Source organism: Aegilops tauschii, chromosome 3 (genome assembly GCF_002575655.3).
Source record: "Aegilops tauschii subsp. strangulata cultivar AL8/78 chromosome 3, Aet v6.0, whole genome shotgun sequence".
In the NCBI taxonomy this organism is placed as follows: domain Eukaryota; kingdom Viridiplantae; phylum Streptophyta; class Magnoliopsida; order Poales; family Poaceae; genus Aegilops; species Aegilops tauschii.
In genome coordinates, this window is record NC_053037.3 from 431,116,438 (window position 1) to 431,127,201 (window position 10,764).

The 10,764-nt window shown below is 43.0% G+C and overlaps 1 protein-coding gene across 1 annotated transcript; it reads left to right on the forward strand.

The window, feature by feature from the left end:
• The first annotated feature begins 438 nt into the window (after window positions 1-438).
• LOC109736391 (LOB domain-containing protein 4) lies at window positions 439-1,500 on the forward strand. Its single transcript, XM_020295612.2, has 2 exons — window positions 439-828; window positions 913-1,500. Exons 1-2 carry the CDS (start codon window positions 439-441, stop codon window positions 1,222-1,224), a joined length of 702 nt encoding a protein of 233 aa, XP_020151201.1. The 3' UTR covers window positions 1,225-1,500.
• Window positions 1,501-10,764: the final 9,264 nt, after the last annotated feature.

The window sequence follows — 10,764 nt, forward strand, 5'->3', positions numbered from 1 at the left end:
ACTGAATTTTATTGAAATCTCATTGAAAGTGAAAACCATACACTGTGCCATTTGCATCAAATATGCGATTCCGTGAATCTTTCACGAGAAAATTGATACTCCCTCCGTCCCATAATGTAAGAACGTTCTTACATTATGGGACGGAGGGAGTAGATCCGAGAGAAGTTGAGCTTGGTGTGGTTTCTAGCTTCACGGCAACAAGGCAAACAGCTCCCGAGCTAACCACACTACCGTTGTCTTCCGTGAGCGTGATATCCGCGGCCCCGCGCGGCACGGACCTCATAAATCTTGCATGGACACCACCGGGGTTCCGGCGAGCGAGGACCCACCCACCAGCTGCCACCCCTTTTAAAACTCGCCGCCCGGCTCACGCCACGCGCGCTGCCGTGGCGCACGCGCATGTACGCAGTACGTGCGTGCGTGCGCATGCGAAGCGCGATGCAGGAGGAGCCAGCGCCGCCCAGGAAGCGCGGGGGCGCCGTGCACGGGTCGGCGGCGAGGGAGCAGCAGCAGCAGCAGCAGGCGGACGAGACGTCGTCGTCGGCGGGGCCGGGGGCGCCGTGCGGCGCGTGCAAGTTCCTGCGGCGGCGGTGCGTGCCGGGGTGCGTGTTCGCGCCGCACTTCAGCGGCAGCGGGCGGGAGCGCGGCGCGGCGCAGTTCGCGGCGGTGCACCGGGTGTTCGGGGCCAGCAACGTGGCCAAGCTGCTGTCGCGCGTGCCCGTGGCGCTGCGCCGGGACACGGCGCGCACCGTCTGCTACGAGGCGCAGGCGCGAATCGCCGACCCCGTCTACGGCTGCGTCGGCACCATCCTCGCCCTCCAGCACCAGGTTCGCTTCGTTCCTCTCAAATGGCGCTGATGGTACCCGAAAACGAAAACGCAAGTAAAAAAACTGTGCTCACACCCGGACCAGGTAGCGCTCCTCCAGGGCCAGCTCTCCGTCCTGCAAACCCAGCTCTTCAACTGCAGGCTGGCCCTCGCGAGCACGCACCCGAACAGCGCGGAGCAACTGGCGGTGCTGCAGCCGGCGTACTCCGCGGCGTCGGCGCCGAGCCAGATGGTGAACTACGACGATCTTCCACAGGCCGTGGACTTCATGGACGTGGAGCCCCAGATGAGGGGGCTCGAGTCTCTCCAGCTCTCGCAGCCGCCGCACCGAGACGAAGACGAGAGCCAGGGCGTGAGCCCTTTCTCGGATAATGCAGGAGGACAACGGCAACTGTGAAAACACGTGTAATTGCATAGTATTTTTGCAATGTCATGATGTGAAGTGCTTCCATTAAGGATTATGCGGTGATGCTTAAGCGAGTCTTTTTTGCTGGATGTATTTTTTTTCGAGATCAATAATAGTTTATTCCATTATTATAGTGTTACAATCCTTAGGCAAGATATACTTAATACACGGGTCCTCTGCGGAGCCACACAATTGTATCTCTAAGCGAGCAACTATACATTGCAAAGCAATCTGCAACGCTATTACATTTATGAAGTTTCTGGGGAATGGAACACTCTATCGGTTGTAAATAACTTAACTTCAACTACTAAATGACCATAAACCGGTCTATCTAAACTAGAACTGGAAAGATAAGATAAAGCAGTCAAAGAATCGGACTGAACCATAACTGGGAGAAGCGTCATGCCGATAATCAATGCATAAATCTCTGTCTCAAGAACGTCACTGCAGTTAAATAAGTTGCGATACGATGAGAAAATGACTGAATCATCGCGTTGTCGTAGGATTATACCAACCGCCGCCGTGCCATCATCCTGGATCCATCTACTGAAAGCACAGTCATATTGCATGGAGGTGCAAGCCAAGGTAAAACTTAGGGCATACGCTGAGAGAAGTGTGTGGATGAACCCAGTTTTAAAAACTTATTTCTAAATGCCAGAAAATATGAAAAAAGTCTCACACATACATCTTCACATTCTATGTGCACGGAGAAAGTTTCACGGAAAAATAACTTCTTGGTCGGCCCGTGCAAAAAAGACAAAAAATTTGTTGTGAAATGCTATTTAGAAGCACTGAAATTTGTCTTTTTTGAGGAGCAAAACAAAAAGAGATTTTCTCACAATCATAAAACTTTGTGCCGCGCACACATATTGCAAAGATATATGCATGAATATTTATTTAGTTTTTTGACATTTTAAAACGTGTTTAAAATGCATTTTTTGAAAAGTGAGTTCATATGGCCCTGCGTGCAGGACGTGCCCTCTCCGTACGGTGTGGCCTTGATCTTTCCCAAGACTCTTGTACTGCCATTTTTCCTTTGAGTATCTCTTCCGTGGAATGCTTTTGAGCAACAACTATCAATCTCACATAACTTACCAGGAAATCGACCAACACTGGAATCAGCACACCCTTCTTCCCATGCGTTATATCTCCGCGGAGCTGCCAAATTCGCCATATTAACATAATGTTTCTTAATTAAAATGGTTTTGCTAGGTCTCGATTAGTTGAGGCTTAATAAAATCTAAGTCGATTGAAACATAGTCGGATCCACTTAAAATATTGAAAGAAAAGAATACAACAATACATATATTGCATGTGAGTCATAACCGACTTTCTTCCCCGCTGCAATCGTACGTATTAACTTCCCTTCCTTTTCTTTTTTGCTCACGACCTCCTCTATCATATAAGAGCATCAATATGTAGATGTGATGTTGCCTCTAAGATGGGTCCCATATGCCTTCTCTCTAATCTCAACAAAATTGGACCCAAATATGTGGCGTCTGTCAGCTGGAGGGCAGGCTCCAGGGAACATTTTGTTCTCTGGGAAAGGTTCATTCCAGCAAACCAAATCGTCCAGTGTGGAATGATCGCTCGAGCACGCTCCAGTGCGACCCCCAACTGTCCCAGATAGTATGCGGGGTGGACCCAGTTAACTGCTTTTTGTCAAAAAAATACCATCAAAAAGAAAAGAATGCTGATACATAAAAGGCAGAGAACATACATTTACAAACTGCCATGCACTAAAAAATATGAAAATGCCTATATTTTATTTTTCGAAAACAAGAAATAAATTTACCATGCTATAGATTTAAAAATGCCACGCTCTTCATAAAAGAAAAAGGCACACTCTTAATCATAAAAAATGCCATGCTCTTACTAACGAAATTGACATGCTCTAAAAAATAAAAAATGTCATGCTCTTTACAATAAAAATGCCAAGCTCTATAAAATAAAAAAATGCCATGCTCTTTAAAAGAAAACATGCCATGCTCTATAGAAAAAATACCATGTTCTTTTATAATAAAAATGCCATGCTCTACAAAAAAATGCCATGCTATTTAAAAAAATGCCATGCTCTTTAAAAAAATGTCATGCTCATTAAAAATAAAAATGGCATGCTCTGAATAACAAAAATGCCATGCTCTTACAAGTAAAAATGCCTTGGTACATACATTGTAAATGCCACGCTCTTAAAAATAAAAATCCCATGGTATATACATTGTAAATGCCATGGTTTCTACAAAAATGACATGGTTCCTACACAAAAACGCCATGCTACCTATAATAAAATTGCACATGGCAAGTTTAGAAAATTTCTCCTCTAAACAAACATGGCAAATTTTGCGAATTGAAAAAATGGGTACATGACAAAAAACAAATATAATTTGCACATGGCAAGTTTTAAAAAATGTGCTCCCTAAAAAACATGGCAGCCTTTCGAATTTGTAGGGATTTTTTTATTTTCAAAAGATGGAATTTTTGTGTGTATTCTTTCGGTCAAAATTTTCAAATAATAAAATGAATTCATTTTAGCTACAAAAACATAAGGCAGTTTGATAAAAATATGTTCACAATCCGCTTATTGTCGAAGTGGTGAGCGCACCCTGATTCCTTCATGAGGTTGCGAGTTTGAGCCACGCATCAGCCAAATTCTTGTGGGATGAAAAAAAGATGGGACGTTCACCAGGAACGTGAATATAGCGAACGTTTTTGTGTAGCTGACGTGTAACATCTCTCTGCTTAAAGATTCGTGAGCAAGATCTAAGGGTTCCTGGTGTTCGCTGGAGATCACTAAATATCCGACGTTCGTCAGTTAGATATTCCGTAAAAAATTCTGCAATGTGAAAACTTCCAATGCCTTCTCTCTAATCTCGTCAAAATTTATGCAGTGTGTGAAAACTTCCGGTAATCTTCAAGGTGGACCCAACTATAGTAGACAAGTACTATTTGCAGCCAATAGTTCACCCTACTGCCCTACCCCTCGCCTACCTCATGTGCCTTATTTTGCTGAACTATTGGTTGAAAATAATACTTTTCTATTGTAGTTGGGTCCATCTTGAAAGCTACTAGAATCTTCAATTTTTAGACATGAGAAATCGAATGTTTTTCATGGCAATTTATATTGACGTGAGAATGACAAATTTAGTTTGTAAGCACAATAATCTCTTAGCAAAAAGTGAACCGAGGCAAATTTTCTCATGCTCATCAACTATACTTGCCATCCTCGATGAACACAACTTGACATGAAAAACATTCTTTTTGCCATTGACCCTTTATTTATTCGTTGGTGCAAGTTGGAGACAACATCTAACGTAAGAGGCGCCTCTAGCTATAGAGGCAGCTAGACAAAAACTTAAAATGTGTAGAGGCAACCCTTGAAGCTCTAGAGGCAGTGACAGAGACGGGAAATTGGTACAATGTGGGTGAAATGTTCGCCCTAACACATACTAATAGGAAAATGTTGTGTCCTGGCAAACCCTTGTGATCCAATCATGACACTAGAGAAGTTAGGAGGCAAATTCTGAATTGTCACATGCATTTTCTTTTTAACTAATTAGTACATGTCAATTTTGGAGCCGGCTCCCCAACAGCGTTGGCCCGACCCTCATTTGTCCGCCTGGTCAACCACACCCCTTATATTCATACCCTTATTTTCATGCAAAGACATGCGTATAGATCATAGCGCACGAATCAATTCAATAATTCAACATAAACCAAAATAAACCATGATTCAGCAATTCAACACAAGCAAAACAACAACAACGACCAAAATTAAAGGGAACCTCACCACTCTTTTTAAAGAGAAATCTCATCCTCTATTCCCAAATTGTTTGCAACCAACTATCTAATTTTCCTCTAGATGCAACAATGACATATCATCAAGTCATGCATGTAGTCATAATTTATGCTTTAGAATTAATTTATTCGTGCAAAGAATGCCATCTCATCAACTCATGCATGCATGTCCTTTTTAGTAACTTGGTTATGCAAAATACTCTTATATTAATTTTATTTTTGTTAACACTTATTTACACATGTTTTAAACAAGAATCATGCAGAAACACGCTATGTATCGTCTAGTACATTATGTTGTGCAATCCAGCTTGTCATAACTCATGGAGATACAGGGACAGTGAGTCGCACGATTGATCCGGCCCACCAATCGAATCTTCTTAGATGCAAACATTCGCCTCTATTCATAAATAGGCTCAATCCACTATCTTATTTTCCTCTATATTCAACAATGCCACATCACCAAGTCATGCATCTAGTCATAAGTTATGTTTCAGCATTACTTTATCCATGCAAAGAATGTCATCTCATTAGCTCATGCATACATAGTACCTTCGTCATACAAAATATTCTTACATTATTTTTATTTTTATTAACACTTATTTATGCACTTTTAACAAGAATGCCACAACAATGCGCAAGGTATCGTATATAACATTATGTTGTGCAATCTAGCTTGTCATAATTCATGGAGATATGGGGACACTAAGGCAAACGATTGATCTGTCTGACCAACCGAATTTGCGTAGATGAAAACATTAAAAAATTCACATAAATCAATTCCATAATAGGGATGCAACGCGGCGTCATGCAAAGGTTTGAATACAAATTATACTAACGCCACTGCCATCTAGTTAGAATAAATTTTCTTTAATTTTGAATATGAAGCCTAGTGGATCGGGTGTCACTTTGCAACCCTTCGTCAGATATATGGTAGAAGGCACTCTCCAAAAATAGAAACACCGCAGAAGATTGTGCATTGGTAGCACAATTCACCATATTTTGGCACAATGATGTTTCTTGTAATTGTTATGAATGTGGTCAGAGCATTTCCAACCGCTCCCTACTCTGCCCTCATATGTCCGGGCTGACAGCCCAGACACCGCCTGGACCAATAAACGCCACCTAATGGACCAACCCCAAACTCAACCCATATGTCCGCGTAATCCAACACCTCTCAAACCCAGCCCATATATGGGACGGATTTGGGATCGCCTGAACGTGCCCTACGCATCTGCCTACCATTTTCCTCTCTTCAGCCCCGTTCATGCACCCCCACCCTAGCTCCATCGCTGTCCCCAACCTGCAAAACCGCCACCACGGGTCCCATACCCTCCTGTGATGGGGAACGTACTAATTCAAAAAAAATTCCTACGATCATGCAAGATCTATCTAGGAGAAGCATAGCAACGAGCGGGGAGAGTGTGTCCACGTACCCTCATAGACCGAAAGCGGAAGCGTTTAGTAACGCGGTTGATGTAGTCGAACGTCTTCACGATCCAACCGATCCAAGTACCGAACGTACGGCACCTCCGTGTTCAGCACACGTTCAGCACGATGACGTCCCTTGAGCTCTTGATCCAGTAGAGGGTCAAGGGAGAGTTCCGTCAGCACGACGGCGTGGCGAAGGTGTTGGTGATGTGATCCGCGTAGGGCTTCGCCTAAGCACTACGACAATACACCGAGGTGGTAAACTTTGGAGGGGGGCACCGCACACAGCTAAGAAACAACTGTTGTGATTTGGGGTGCCCCCACCCCCGTATATAAAGGAGTCCAACTAGGATTCCCAATCCTAGTTGGACTCCCCTTCCTTTTCCAAGAGGGGGAGAGAGGGAAGGAAGAGGAGAGGGAGAAGGAAAGAGGGGGGCGCCGCCCCCTCCCTAGTCCAATTCGGACCTGCCATGGGGGGGGGGTGCGGCCACCCCTTGCGGCCCTCCTCTCCTTTACACTAAAGCCCATGAAGGCCCAATACTTCCTCGGGGGGTTCCGGTAACCCCTCGGTACCTCAAAAAATATCCGAACCTCTCCGAAACCATTCCGGTATCCGAATACCTTCGTCCAATATATCAATCTTTACCTCTCGACCATTTCGAGACTCCTCGTCATGTCCATGATCTCATCCGGGACTCTGAACAAACTTCAGTCACCAAAACACATAACTCATAATACAAATCGTCATCGAACGTTAAGCGTGCGGACCCTACGGGTTCGAGATCTATGTAGACATGACCGAGACACATCTCCGTTCAATAATCAATAGCGGAACCTGGATGCTTATATTGGCTCCTACATATTCTACGAAGATCTTTATCGGTCAAACCGCAACATACGTTGTTCCCTTTGTCATCGGTATGTTACTTGCCCGAGATTCGATCGTCGGTATCATCATACCTAGTTCAATCTCGTTACCGGCAAGTCTCTTTACTTGTTCCGTAATGCATCATCCCATAACTAACTCATTAGTCACATTGCTTGCAAGGCTTATAGTGATGTGCATTACCGAGAGGGCCCAGAGATACCTCTCCGATACACGGAGTGACAAATCCTAATCTCGATCTATGCCCACTCAACAAACACCTTCGGAGACACCTGTAGAGCATCTTTATAATCACCCAGTTACGTTGTGACGTTTGATAGCACACAAGGTGTTCCTCCGGTATTCGGGAGTTGCATAATCTCATAGCCAGAGGAACATGTATAAGTCATGAAGAAAGCAATAGCAGTAAAAATAAATGATCATTATGCTAACTAACGGATGGGTCTTGTCCATCACATCATTCTCTAATGATGTGATCCCATTCATCAAATGACAACACATGTCTATGGTTAGGAAACTTAACCATCTTTGATTAAGGAGCTAGTCAAGTAGAGGCATACTAGGGACACTTAGTTTTGTCTATGTATTCACACATGTACTAAGTTTCCGTTAATACAATTCTAGCATGAATAATAAACATTTATCATGATACAAGGAAATATAAATAACAACTTTATTGTTGCCTTTAGGGCATATTTCCTTCAGTCTCCCACTTGCACTAGAGTCAATAATCTAGATTACATAGTAATGATTCTAACACCCATGGAGTCTTGGTGCTGATCATGTTTTGCTCGTGGAAGAGGCTTAGTCAACGGGTCTGCAACATACAGATCCGTATGTATTTTGCAAATCTCTATGTCTCCCTCATTGATTTGATCGCGGGTGGAATTGAAGCGTCTCTTGATGTGTTTGGTTCTCTTGTGAAATCTGGATTCCTTCGCCAAGGCTATTGCTCCAGTATTGTCACAAAAGATTTTCATTGGACCCGATGCACTAGGTATTACACCTAGATCGGATATGAACTCCTTCATCTAGACTCCTTCATTTGCTGCTTCCGAAGCAGCTATGTACTCCGCTTCACACGTAGATCCCGCCACGACGCTCTGTTTGGAACTGTACCAACTGACAGCTCCACCATTCAATATAAATACGTATCCGGTTTGTGACATAGAGTCATCCGGATCAGTGTCAAAGCTTGCATCGACGTAACCCATTTACGACGAGCTCTTTATCACCTCCATAAACAAGAAACATATCCTTAGTCCTTTTAAGGTATTTCAGGATGTTCTTGACCGTTGTCCAGTGATCCACTCCTAGATTACTTTGGTACCTCCCTGCTAAACTTATAGCAAGGCACACATCAAGTCTGGTACACAACATTGCATACATGATAGAACCTATGGCTGAGGCATAGGGAATGACTTTCATTTTCTCTCTATCTTTTGCAGTGATCGGGCATTGATTCTGACTCAACATCACACCTTATAACACAGGCAAGAACCCTTTCTTTGACTGATCCATTTTTAACTTCTTCAAAACTTTATCAAGGTATGTGCTTTGTGAAAGTCCAATTAAGCGTCTTGATCTATCTCTATAGATCTTGATGCCCAATATATAAGCAGCTTCACTGAGGTCTTTCATTGAAAAATTCTTATTCAAGTATCCTTTTATGCTATCCAGAAATTATGTATTATTTCCAATCAACAATATGTTATCCACATATAATATTAGAAATGCTACAGAGCTCCCACTACTTTCTTGTAGATACAGGCTTCTCCAAAAGTCTGTATAAAACCATATGCTTTGATCACTCTATCAAAGCGTATATTCCAACTCCGAGAGGCTTGCACCTGTCCATAAATGGATCGCTGGAGCTTGCACACTTTGTTAGCACCTTTAGGATCGACAAAACCTTCTAGTTGCATCATACACTGGTGCGCGCCGGTCCTAAACAAACAGTTTTTTACCCCTTTCCGCGACGGCATTTGGAACCATCGCCAAGTGAGTGTGTGCGATAGGGTGTCCTTCCCACACGACCCAGAAATCGTCAGGGATAGGCCCTCCTGGGACCCAGGCTGGGGCCGTGTGCGATCGGGCGAGGCATCGAAACCCAATCATTTCCGTAGGTATGTACATCCCACACGGTAATCCGAGAAAATCATTTCCGTAGGTGTGTACATCCCACACGGTAATCCGAGAAAAACATTTCCGTAGGTATGTACATCCCTCACGGTGAATCCCGGAAAAACATTTCCGTTCGTATGTATATCACACACAGTCAATCCAAGAAATACGTTTCCGTTCTTATGTACATCCCACACAGTCAATCCAGGGAAAACATTTCTGTTCGGACGTAAATCCGACACAGTTTTATGTGTAGGCTCGTGTGTGAAAGGTGTAACTATCACACACGGTCTTCCTTGGTTAACTGTTTGCTTTTATCAACTATATCACACACGATTTGATGAAAAAACTATGTGGCATTGGGCTATCCATCGCAAGCGCTTTTACTACTAGAACCGTTTGCAAAGGTCCATGACACATTTAGCAGGTTTATTAGTTTACAATTAGTAATTCCAGTATTACACAAATTCACATTTCATATCGAACAGCTGTTTGCCAATTTCATATCAGGCACATAAATATATTATAACATCACAGTACTGTAGCTACATGAAAACAACACAGTACAACATATAGCTAGTTCAACTTCATAAGAACAATATATTCATTTCCCTAATCGAGATCATCCAGGGTCGCCTTATCCACCTCTGCTTTCAGTTCAGTAAGAACCCATTTTGCACGGGCCAATGGGAAAGTGCCTCCTCCTTCGCCAACACCATCTTAGCAAAGTCTGATTTAAAAAATCTGAGCTCATTCTCCACCTTCAACTTTTTATCCCGCATCTTGAAGTATGCTTCAGCGTTGACAAGACTTTCTGTAAGCCTACGTGTGTTCACTTCCTCATACATGCTCCAGAGCTTCGTTAGGCACATCTTCAAACACTCTGGCCACTCTTGATCAACCCACTCCAAGTAAGAACACCTCCTTTCATCCTATAATATTTAAAACTAGGTCAGTAACAATTGTAGGGGAAATGGGTTTATAGCAACATAGAAAATCACCAATGCTTATTTTGAAATACTGAAGAAACATGTTAATTATGACATATCTTCTCAGAAAGATCAATGTGCAAATGAAATAATTTGTACTGAGACAACAACCAAATTCTGGAACATCAGAAGCTATAATTAACTACAACGACGCTACAAGTTCTTACTCATGTACAATAAATAACAAACTGAACATTTTATGAGGAAGGTAAATATAACTGCAACAGCATAGCGACAGTGTTTGGATGACAGCAAATTGATACTAGCAGGTGTGTACATGCACAAATTTAGTAACATAGAACTAATAGC